The following is a 13,136-nucleotide window of genomic DNA, read 5'->3' as shown; positions in this document are numbered from 1 at the left end:
GTTCTACGAAAAACTTTACTTCTCTTGTTTTATGTTTTTCTTGTTTAATTTTTAGTATTTCAATTTACATTTATCTTGCTTAGTCTATGTTTGTTTTTGGTAGTATTTGGGTTATTCTACCGCCTAATATAATTACATTTTGCCTATCTAATTTTTTCACGTTTTTACAGTCACTTTTTCATTTTTTTGCATGTTTTTCACATTTTCTACTATAGAATGGCACCATCATCATTTAAATTGCAAACAAATGCGTAGAGGCATAGCCTGGGACACTACAAAAATTACTGCATACTTCTTTTTTACTGAAAATATAGGAAATGTTAGTAAAATACACAGCCAAAGTTGACCCCTAAAAAAATTACATTTTTAAAAACATTGGCAAAGTCACATAAAACAAGTTAAACTTCCAACCCTAAAATTTTCTAAAGTTTTTAGAGTTCTTCTTTCCAATGCTTTTTAAAGATCAAAAATCGGTTGGAAAATCGATTTTTTAGATCGAAGCCCGTCTAAAGGCGGGGTTAGGTTGTAGAGGGTTAAGGTCAATTATAGAATCCACATTATTTTAAGTTCTCTCAATTATAGTTATTGGAATTTTTGATAAGTTTCTTCTTTCTGAATAAGAAGATAAGAGAAGCATTAATGCCAATATTGGTTCATTCGAACTTGAACATCTTATATTTAACATTCAATGTTCTAAACAATTTCAAAATTTCAAATGTTTTTTTCTGGTTAATTTCAATTTGCTTCGATATTTATATAATTAAAATTTCCCGGGAGTCTCGACCAAATTTCCCGGGAATCGAGAGGTCCAAAAATGGCCGATTTCCCGGGAATTTTTTCCCGGGAATTCCCGCTCGTCACCCTCTAGTTGAGACTTAAAAATATCAATTATCTTGATACTTTTTACTTTTATTAGCTGTATTCCATCAACCAGAAGTCCTTCAATGTCTCCTAGGAAACATAATTGGAAACTTTCTCAACTTTCAGAAACACAGTTCGGAAACTGATGGTTTTATTTTTAATGTTGAAAATATACCTTTTTTAAAGTTGTTTCCTCAATAAAACAAAATGGGTCATTCTCCACCAACTCACACAGTGGTTACCCCGACCCCTCTTCGATTTTCGTGAATTCTTGGTTTTTCGATATCTCGTGATGGTGGGGCGGTACGCCCTCGTCATTTTGCTAGATTTTTACTAAGCCACAACAATCGTCCAAAGGGTCATTCTTACGCAAAATTAGCTGAACTTTCCGAAAAAATACTTTCAAATGCACACGATTGAGTTTTAGGGGCAAAAATTCAAAAAAATAAAATGGTCAAAATCATCAATTAAAAAAAACTTTTTCAAAAAATTTGATAACTCGAGAAGAATACAGACAAATCCCATATGTTTACATTTCAATTTTTTTTTTGTTTTGTTCTGCTCTACAACTTTGTAGAACAATGTTACACTCTTAAAAGTAAATTAGAAAAAAAAACACGTTATTTTCAAATGAATATTTTTGTTCTAAATGAAATGAAAATTTCTATCTCTTCACTGTTTCGAGCTACATATCACTGAAAAACGAGTCTTAGTGAAAATCCAGAAAAATAAAAGGGGTCGTACCGCCCCATAGTCACGAGTAGAGCGTCCAATTTCCCGGGGTTTCAATCAATTTCCCGGGAAATCCCGGGAAATTTTTAATTTATTGAAAATTGTTCTGATCTTGGTTCTGATTTATATTTTGCATAGAAATGTAAAGGACAGCGACTTTAATGGATAATGGTTAATGGTTTAATGGTTAAAAATCATAAAACTTCAAGCTAATGTTAATATTTTTCTTATTTTATAAGCTCAATCGTTAAAATAAAACAAAAAAATATCTCAGGTATTTTTTGATGAGAAGTATTTTTTTATCACAGTGTTTGAACAGTGAGTAAAATGAATCCATACTCCACAAAAAAAATCATTTAAGCTTGCACTGTGACCAGTTTTAAAGAGTGTGGTTTGACACATACATTTGAAATGAAAAAAAAAATACATGCAGAAATTATGTTTTTATGACCATTTTTTTTTTCTAGGGAAATCATACTGGTGTCAGCTTTTGAACAAAATGGTAAAGCATTTAAACTTTTCCTTGAAAATCTAACTTCTCGTGTTTGACTTACTAAAAAACTCAATGTTTTCAAATATTTGGAGCAAATTTCAAAAATATTTTGCATTTTTTGGACACCTCTTAAACATTACAATGTATTTTTTCGCGTGTAAACATGCCAGCGATCTGCAGTTCTCATCAACACATATAATGCTAGCGCGTCCCCGAGCAACACTTCAAAGAGAAGAATATGTTGGTGCTCTGTCCCTCACAATTCATCAAGCGTCCATGGCGCAGAGGTAGCGTATCGGATCAACAACTAAGAAGATGATGGTTTAATCCTCGTTCTGTTATTATTATTTTTGCAATACAATCAAACAGCCGTCGGTGATGTCGATAATTGTCGGTAACGGGCAAAAATGTCATACGTATATCGTAAAAATTGCATGAGGACAGTTTTCATGCAGATTCTGAAATACACAGCTAAAAAAGTAGTAATCCAGCTGCGCGTAAAAGGCCTGGGTGTAAAATAAATATTGCATTATTTTATGCAATTTTATGTGAGTTTACACCCTGAAACATGTAGCCCATCAGTATGGGAAACCTACTTGACCGAAATGTCAAGCTCATATATGCATTTATCCTTACAGCTCTCCATCGGTCTGATGACCGAGTGGGCTAAGGTGCCAGTCCTTACTTTTGGTGCTGGGTTTGAATCCCGTCGGTTGCAACTTTTTATTTTGTGTTTGCAAAAATTGTACATGCAGTGTGTAATATTAAGTGTTTATTTTGACGAAGGTGATGTGTATGCTTTGGCATGCTATTTTACCATCAGATTTTTGGCGGCACAGCAATGCATCACAATCATGCGTCCGCCGTTTGGGTGTATCAGAAATAAATCTTATTATCCAAATTTCTGATCTCCTGATAAATTATATATGAATTAAATATTAAATTTAACTCAACATTATCATGTTGAGTTTTATTGAAAAAATTTCAGAGTATTTTCAAAAATATAGTTTCAATAAGTTAAGAAAATAAATACTTCCGCTTGAATTTCGGGAATTCCCGAGAAATTGGGAATTTTTTTTTTTTTGGGAAATCCCTGGAATTTTCGGATTTTTTTCCCGGGACGGGAAATTGGACGCTCTAGTCACGAGATATCGAAAAATGGACCTCGGATTCGTGATCAGGGACCAAAATTACCCTTTGAAGCAAAATTTCACGGAAATCGAGGAGGGTTCTAGGCATTTTTTTCCGATGTCGTGTGAGTTGGCGGAGGATTCCCATATTACAAAACTGCAAAATCAAGCATATTGTTAAAATTTTATTGGGGGTACATTAGACAACACTGAAAAAAAAATCTCATTTCGCAGAATTGTTATTTGAAGAGTCTATACGAAGTTTAAGTGAGAAAATTGGAATTTTCTCAACTTTTCTAAAATATGTTTTTGCATAAGTGTTTTTTTTGCAGATTTTTATTAATACAGAAAAAAATAACCTTCCAATTGTTTTTTTAGATTGAGATTTAATAAAAATTTGAATCGAAAATAAGATACATGTTCTGAAATTTAAATTAGCTATAGAACAAAATTTTACAGCAAAGAGAATTTAGATAATTTAAGCACTTTTTTTAGATTCAACGGTGGTATTGACACACCACATTGCAGCACTAGGGTGTAATGTGACTGCATGAAAATGTTTAAAGTAAATCTTAAATGACTTTTTTGAAAGCTGAAATCAGAGTCAAGAGCAATTTGGTTTTGATACGTAACTACAGTGAATCGAATTTAAATACTACCTAAAGCAGTTTATATCAATTTGAGGGCGTTGAAAACAGAAATATTTGCTTAACCCAAAAACAAAAAATCTTGTTACTCTCTGATGCGGCACGTTTTTGTTAATAACCGATAATCCATAATTGATGCCGTAAAACGAGGGCCTTCTCCCCCCCCTCACAAGGTTGAAACTATGGTAATGACGAGGACAAAGCCAACCATAGTAACATCTGCCCTCACCAGCCGACCAAAGTTCCTAGAACAGACAGCTATTATCCGCATAAACTAAACCAAGTTTCCGAACAAACTTGGTCCCGGCCGCCGGCACTACGGTGAAACCCCGCTGGTGTGACACCAGCTAACTTTGTAGTAACAAACTAAACACTATCAAATGAGTGAGGCTGTACTGGACTGCCTTAAGGGCGAGCTTTCCCAGGGTAAACCTGAAGAAAAACGGCTTATTAAATGGAATGGCCTTTTACGGTCTACGTGAGCCCATCCCCCCCCCCCTTTCTCGCTCTCACTATTCTGAGTTGATATTCAGTGAGCTAAAATGAAAGTGAATATGCAAAGGAATTAGTGGGGTGTGAAATATCATTTTCATAACCAGGAGGAACGCACCATTTCGGGGATGAGTTTCTGAGGGGGCGGCGGCAGTCATTGTTTGTCCATTATCTGGGAACACTGTTTGAAAATTTACGATTAATGCTTCAAAGGTAATGTCTAGGTAAAGAAAAGCGATTTTTTTAGCTGTGTATTCCGTCCCGGCATGTGTGTCAATGAAAAATTAATAAATTCTGCAAGCTGGACTTTGGTTGGTCCCTTTGGTTCACTTTAGGCTAATCGGTTCGTACGAGCTACCTGCAGATTAAATCTGCACGGTGGCTACCTTGGGGCGTCTGGCTGCCATCTTCAGGTAAAAATGAGAAAATCCTAGGAATTTCATGGGGAATTTAACTCAATTTTGATTGAGCCATCCATGCGGAAGAGATTACACGTGTTTTGAGCACAAATTGGATGGCTGATTAAAATACGGTACCTTCCAGGAAATTGAATATTAAACTCTCCAAACATTGATTTGACGTGGCTGTTCTGGTACAGTTCTTCCTCCTAAAAGGTTGATCAATTATTCAGACAAGACACTTCAACCTGACATTGACATTGCGATCCGGGATGGCGAAACCTAGTGCTCCGTAATCTGTGGCCACTAAAGTAAAACCACTTGAACGGGAACGACGTCTGCTTTCGGAACGCTCTCGAAACATTTCCTAAACTTAATTAAGAACTGCCCGGCGAGTCATAATCCAATTTGGAGATTTTGGGAGAGAGAGCAAACAAATTGACTCTGGCTGGCAACACTGCACTCACAAAGATAATCCCCGGCTCTCCCCTATCTGTCGGTGTTTCCGACTACGGAGGAGGCCAAAACTTTTAAAGTATTGCGCGCACGAAACAATGTTCTAATGAATTAGTAATGGCACCGGACAGGGGGTAGCTAATGGCAAAACCCGGGGAAAAGCTGAGCACGTGTGGAATGGCGATCCGCACGAAAACCATTTAGCCAAATTGCCACATAATTATTGGAATCCAATCCGGGCCGTTAACGATACCAACAGTAGCAGCAGGAGGGAATGTGTCCCATGGGAAAACTTGGGTTCATTTTCCACGCGGTTTTCCGCACAGCGTGATACCTATTACTGTTACTGCCAATTGGTTTGAACCTGTCAATTTGCGCGTTCCAACGCGTTTCGTGGGTTGTTGGAATTTCCATTTTAAGTTTTGGGTAGAGGGTCGTAACTGCGGCTGTGACTTGGCTGTCATTACTTTAGCCTTCCTCACTGAGGTAAGGCTATAACCCTGTTCTAAAACTGAGCTTTTTACAGAAAGCTCGTAGACCCACCTTCATGTATATCTATCGACTCAGAATCGAAAACTGAAAAAAAATATGTATGTGTATGTGTGTGTTCAGCACTGGCTGAACCGATTTTGGTCAAACCAGTTGCATTCGATTAAGTTCAAGGTCCCATACGTTTCTATTGATTTTTATTAAGTTTTAAAAAGTAGTTCAAAAGTTATGTATAAAAATGTGTTTTACTTTTTTTATTGCGGCTCTTAAGCAAAACTAGATGAAATTTGTGTCTAAACCCATCGAATCACCAATTGTTGGTAGAGTGAGGAAGGGACCAACCACATAGGTGGATTAAGTTATTTTTTTTATCAAACAGATTTTTTTTATTTCGTTACTTAAATAAGTGTATAAAGCTTAAAATCACCAATGAGCTTTAATTTGCAATTATAAGTTTCTGGAAATTGAAATGTGATATTATTCTTTCCAAAGTAGCCACCTTCTTTTTTTCCTGATTTGTTGTTAGGTAGGATGAGAGTGGAGAATATTTGCAATGGCCTTGAAGGTAAATAAAAAAAAGGTTTTTTTTATGAGTGTTACTATATTTTGTGAGAAGTCCTTAACAATACCTGCAATTTTGCCCAAGACACCGAATCGATTGGAAAATTCGTTCTCAAAATACAGATTTTCGGGTATTTTCATAGCCTTTGTGTATGGACAGTTGGCATGGCTGGATAGTGAGAATATCGAACCAATGGTTTAAGCCAAATAAAATGTTAGAACAACGATTATTCTGGATTCTTGATTTGTTAAATTGGAAATGATCAAACTAGCTGTTTATCCAGAGGGTGGATTAAATTTCGTTGTTTTTTTAATTGATCGACTTTAGTACACTTTAATTGGAATTTCTTGCCAGATATTTGATAAAATAGTATTTTTTTTGGCAAATTGATTTATAATATTATCAAATCTGCTAAATCAGTTTTGATAAAACAAAGAATTGAATAAATGTTTCAAATTGAAAAAAAGAAAAACTTCTACTTTTATCATTGCACATAGTCACAAAATATACAATGACGTATGGTTTTAAAAAAACTGTCAAAATTAGCGTTTTGGTTAAAATTCACATAATTTGCCACCAGTTTTAGTAACATCTTTTTTTTAATCATGTTTTAGATGTCAGCTCATATTTAGGAGAAAACATCTATTCTTGCCAGTAGAAGATGGAAGCTGCATGTGGTTATGTTACTCATGACCAATATGAAAAAGAACTTTGTTAAATACTCTTGAAAGGAATTTGTTTTTGTTGAATTTCAATCATTTTATTTTATGTTAGTTCTCTAGATTTTCCCAAATTATTTCGCGATTTTTAAAATTCTATTTTTTTGAAACTTTGTCCACCATTCCCTATGTCAAAAATGCCATTTTGCACCATTAGTTTTTCCATACAATTTTGCGGGCTGGTTCGACAAAGTTGTAGAATATAATGATGACCATTCAAATAAAACCCTCTTTTTTTCATTTCTTTAGTTACCTTTTAATTCACTAAGGGTTGGATTCCCCAAATACGTATTTTTTAATTTTCGTAATGTTTATATATTTATGTTTAACATCTTTTTGGCCATAGTGCATGATGGTGCAAAATCTCGTTCCAATAACATGAATTTCTGAAAAAAAAACAGTTTGAAAATGATGGAAAACGCACTAAAAAAATTTAAAAGCTTAATCAAACTTGCAATTGAAAAATTTATGCTTGTAATTTTCAATTGACGATATCTCGGAAACTCTTGGTTCGATTTTCAATGTTGCAATAGAGCCCTCAAAAGACCTGGGGGTCGTTAAAGTGGATGGTTTGTTGTCGGTGACACTTAGAAAATATTATTTTCATCAATTTGAATTCTTTGTGAGGCTGTATCTCAGAATGTAATTGTCGAATATTCAAAGTTTTAGAGAAAATTGCAGGATTTTTTTCCAGCCTATTTTTAGAATGCATAAAAAAACAAAAAAAAATCTAAAATAAAAAAAACCCAAATGTGGCTATAACTTGAGATAGTACACTTAATAAAAAATGTATAGTTTTTTTGGACTGCAATTTATTTCGGCTTTACATTTTTTTAAGCTTTTTGTACGATTTTTGACTTATAAAAAAACTGTATTTTTTTTTCAAAAATTCAGGTCTCCAGATTCAGATTTTGCACCATAATACAATATGGCTCAAAAGTTGTCTTTTTTTAACTCCCCTAAAACACATCTTAAAAGTCGGAAATTATAATATACCTTTTTTTGAAATAAAAAGTTAAATAAATAAATCAGATGTTTTTTGTGTACCTATTTTTTCCGAAAAGACTTAATCATAACCTACATCTTTGCCGAAGTCCACAAATCGATCAGAAAACTCCGTCTCAAAATACAGAATTTCATACATTTACATACCCATTCTGCATAACCAGCCACCAAAATTGTATAGAGACTTGTATGGAAAAAAATGATGATGCAAAATGACTTCTTATGAATGGCGAATATAAGGACTAAGTTTCAGAGTTCTACATAAGTTTCAACTTCCCTTCCCCATGACTGCATTCAAATGATTGCTATCACTACTCTTACCCGCACAAGCTAGAGAGACATAGGAACAGAGAGAAAGAACATATGTCGTCGTGTCGCCCGGCCGTTAGAGTGTTGACAGAGAGAAGGGAAATACTCAATACGGTATCAAATGATCGGGTTTTTCATACATTTAGAAAGTTATTGCTCACATTTTTGAAAATACTCAAGATTTTCACAAAACTGTGTATTTTCAGGAAAAATACTAAAAAAATAGGTTTTTTACAATCTGGGTATCAAATGATCGGAATTTTGTCATACTTATCGAAAGTGATAACACATATTTGTGAAAGTACTCATTTCCACAAAATTACGTATTTTCTGAAAAATACTCAAAATTTCAGTTTTGCACAATATGGGTGTCAAAGGATCGGTTTTTTTCACACATTTCAAAAGTTATAACACAAATTTTAGAAAATAGTTAAAATTTTAACAAAACTACGCATTTTCAGAAAAATACCAAAGATTTAATTTTTTTACAATATGAGTATCAAATGAATGGGATGTTTTCATACATTTCAAAAGTAATAAGAAATAGCACTTGAAATTTTCACAAAACTACGTATTTTTATAAAAAATACTCAAAATTTCAGTTTTTACAAAACAAAAATCCGTAGAATAAAAATTGAAATTTTGAGTATTTTCAAAATAATCTATCGAAATGTATGAAATAGACAAAATTTGAGTATTTTTTCAAAAAGATGTAGTTTTGTGAAAATTTTGAGTATAACACAAAACATATTATTGCTATCGAAATGTTTGAAAATCCCTATCATTTGATACTCATATTGTAAAAAAACTTACATTTTTAGTATTTTTTAGAAAATGCGTAGTTTTGTGAAAACTTTGAGTATTTTCACAAATATGTGTTATTACTTTCGAAATGTATGAAAAAATCCCGATCATTTAAAAAAAAAACTGAAAATTTTAGTAAAAATACGTAGTTTTGTTAAAATTTTGAGTATTTTCAAGAATATATGTTATACATTAACTTTCGAAACGTTTGAAAAAATCCCGATCATTTAATACCCATATACTTGCAAAAACAGCAAGCTGAGAAAATCGCATTTGAAGTTTGTCCCATACATAAGGCTACGTGTTACGTTTTTGCGAAAAAACTGGATTTCCTCCTGATTTCTAGAACAAAATACTGGATGTTATAGGCTCTTTCGAAAGAGCACACAATTTTGAACCAAACTGCATCAATAACTCGAAATCGATGAAAATGCATATGGGACATTTATGCGATCAGGGGCAGTATAGCAATACCAATAATTTTGAGTTTTCTTTTCGAGAAAAAATTGAATTTTCAAAATACAAGAAGAATACAAGAAGAATTACAATTACAATTGGTTAGCTGAAATCATCCCGATTCTAAAACACTATAATTTATTTAAGTTTGAATGATTTTTCATAGATCACAACTTGACTGTGACTTATTTTGACCTTACAACAACTCCAAACTTATCTTCTGCTACCCTATCTGGCTTCCCCTAATATCTCATTATCCCTTCGAGCCCAACTCTCCCTGCGGAATCGACACCAGCGACTATGCGGGGGTAATCGATCATAAATTTAATAGAGTGTGAAATGGTTCCATCGGTACACGCAAAACAACCTCCGCGGGCACCGGAATTTCGGCGTCGTCGTCGACTCGCGCGTAATTGGTTCTGCCCTGTGAACTGAAATGAGCGAAAGCAAAACACACACACCCAGTTCCATCTTGGAGCTAATAACACTTAAATTGTGGATTGTGGAAGAAATTTGATTTCTGTTGGGCTGGAGAGTGAGAGATAGGGGAAAAAAAAGAAAACAGATGTCGTAAATATCGAGCCGCAGTCGTAAACCATCAATCAGCAGTGGCGCAAAAGTGGCGGGAGGTTTTTTTCAAACTTTTTTCCCGTCTTTTACTTAAGTGGAATGTGGTTGAATGCCAATCACGTAGACTACTTGCCTTGGGATTGACCTTCGATTAACCTTGGAGTTCTGCTGAAAAAGTTGGTTTTGCTGTGATGTCATGGGCAACTGGGGTTTTAAAATCAATTTCAATTTGATTTTTATCCAAGCAAGAAAAAACTGTAAAATTGAAATAACTTTTTGAGATAAAGTAAAGTTTAAAAAAGTGTCTTTTCAAACCGACCTGCCAATCAACCAGCCAATCCCTCCAATCCCCGATTAAGTGATTCGATTGCCGCGAGTTTCGACTTACCGCTGCCAGCCTTGTCCGGCACGGAACTCCGCACCAGCTCTTCGCCGTCCAGCACGATCCGGGTCGGAATGGGCATGCTGATGGCCAGTGCCAACGGCAGCGCCCAATTAGCATCTGTAAGCGAGAGAAAAAAAAAAAAAAAACAAATGGTCAACAACAGGTGAGTGAGCGCAATTTCGTGTACACAGAATCTGAAAAGTTTTGTACGCCGATTCAATAATGGCAGCTGGATTACCATAATGGATATTCATCGTGTTACAGGTGGAAAACAAACAATGCGGATAAACAGGATGAACTTTCCGACAAATGGATTAATGAATTTTCAATTTATTTTACAGGGATTTCACGGAACAATCATGTATAGATAGGGCTGTGCTCTTTTGGCTCATTTGTAATGGAGATTTTTGAGTAAATAAAAATGTTATTAAAAAATTGGAAACTCTAATGAAAGATAATTGGAATCCACTGCTATCAGTAAAGTCGTACATTTATCCAATGAGGTTCACCGAATTGGATAAATACGAAGAGTGCTGAAAAAATCAAGTTTTGCAACGAGTTCCATACGGGTAATTCTCTACCAACTCACACGAAATCGGGAAAAGTTGCCCCGACCCCTCTTAGATTTGCGTGAAACTTTGTCCTAAAGGGTAACTTTTGTCCCTGATCACGAATCCGAGGTCCGTTTTTTGATATCTCGTGACGGAGGGGCGGTACGACCCCTTCCATTTTTGAACATGCGAAAAAAGAGGTGTTTTTCAATAATTTGCAGCCTGAAACGGTGATGAGATAGAAATTTGGTGTCAAAGGGACTTTTGTGTAAAATTAGACGCCCGATTTGATGGCGTACTCAGAATTCCAAAAAAACGTATTTTTCATCGAAAAAAACACTAAAAAAGTTTTAAAAATTCTCCCATTTTCCGTTACTCGACTGTAAAAAAATTTGGAACATGTCATTTTATGGGAAATTTAATGTACTTTTCGAGTCTACATTTTCCCAGAAGGGTCATTTTTTCATTTAGAACAAAATTTTTCATTTTAAAATTTCGTGTTTTTTCTAACTTTGCAGGGTTATTTTTTAGAGTGTAACAATGTTCTACAAAGTTGTAGAGCAGACAATTACAAAATTTTTGATATATAGACATAAGGGGTTTGCTTGTAAACATCACGAGTTATCGCGATTTTACGAAAAAAAGTTTTGAAAAAGTTACTTTTTGCATTTCTCTTTGTTTCGTCGTCCGTGTCTGTCGCGGGTGACCATGAACGGCCATGATCGATGACGACCAACTTTTTCAAATTTTTTTTTCGTAAAATCGCGATAACTCGTGATGTTTATAAGCAAACCCCTTATGTCTATATATCAAAATTTTTGTAATTGTCTGTTCTACAACTTTGTTGAACATTGTTACACTCTAAAAAATAACCCTGCAAAGTTAGAAAAAACACGAAATTTTAAAATGAAAAATTTTGTTCTAAATGAAAAAATGACCCTTCTGGGAAAATGTAGATTCGAAAAGTACATTAAATTTCCCATAAAATGACATGTTCCAAAATTTTTTACAGTCGAGTAACGGAAAATGGGAGAATTTTTAAAACTTTTTTAGTGTTTTTTTTGATGAAAAATACGTTTTTTCGGAATTCTGAGTACGCCATCAAATCGGGCGTCTAATTTTACACAAAAGTCCCTTTGACATCAAATTTCTATCTCATCACCGTTTCAGGCTGCAAATTATTGAAAAACACCTCTTTTTTCGCATGTTCAAAAATGGAAGGGGTCGTACCGCCCCTCCGTCACGAGATATCAAAAAAACGGACCTCGGATTCGTGATCAGGGACAAAAGTTACCCCTTAGGACAAAGTTTCACGCAAATCGAAGAGGGGTCGGGGCAACTGCTGTGTGAGTTGGCGGAGAATTACCCATACAACATTTTTTTGCAATTCCGAAAAACACCCATTGAGTGAAATTTTAAGTCAAATTTGCATGTATTTTGTCAATAAATCTTTTAAATCAAAAAAATGTTGAAAAGTGTTACTTTTAAAAACAAGAGCTGAAAAGTTCTACTTTTCAGCACCCATTTCAGTGCTGAAAAGTTGAACTTTTCAGCCTTTATTTTGAAAAGTGTTGCTATTTGATTCTGTTATTTTTGGTACAGAGAAGTAGGCTATTTCGTCGTTCAAGAATGACAGAAAAAGCAAGTAGTTTCACAAGGAAATTGCAAAAAAAAAAAAATTTCAGTGTTATTTTCATTTTTTTAAACGTTAAATTCGAGTTATGCGACCCAAATTTTGGTTTATTTGATTGCTTATTAAACAACAAAATGCATTTTTCAAATATTTCATAACCGCCATTTTGGCCAATATCACTTAGCGTAGTTTAGAGATCATACTTAAGCTTTACAATTAAAAATAAGACAGCAATAAAGCTATTTTTTCGTGATTCGATTATCCGAAGTGACATTTTTCAAGGATTTCAGATAATCGAGTCTGAACTGTGTGTGTGTGTGTGTGTGTGTGTGTGAGTGTGTGTGTGTGTGTGTGTGTGTGTGTGTGTGCAACCATCCAAACGGAACCACGCGGCCGCTTCTTACAAATTGAGTTGTTACAATGTACTTTTAGATATACATTCTT

General features: G+C 34.5%; 1 protein-coding gene across 2 annotated transcripts in view; it reads right to left on the bottom strand.

The window, feature by feature from the left end:
• LOC120413780 (uncharacterized) overlaps positions 1 to 13,136 on the bottom strand; it is a 176,856-nt gene that overhangs the window by 103,258 nt on the left and 60,462 nt on the right. For both annotated transcript variants that reach the window (XM_039574724.2, XM_039574725.2), the window contains exon 4: positions 10,512 to 10,625. In XM_039574724.2, the coding sequence (XP_039430658.1) occupies positions 10,512 to 10,625 (114 nt within the window). The remainder of the gene's footprint in view (positions 1 to 10,511; positions 10,626 to 13,136) is intronic.

Source organism: Culex pipiens, chromosome 3 (assembly GCF_016801865.2).
Source record: "Culex pipiens pallens isolate TS chromosome 3, TS_CPP_V2, whole genome shotgun sequence".
Classification (NCBI taxonomy): Eukaryota; Metazoa; Arthropoda; class Insecta; order Diptera; family Culicidae; genus Culex; species Culex pipiens.
The sequence above is the reverse complement of the archived record's forward strand: the minus strand, read 5'-3'. Positions and strand labels throughout refer to the sequence as shown.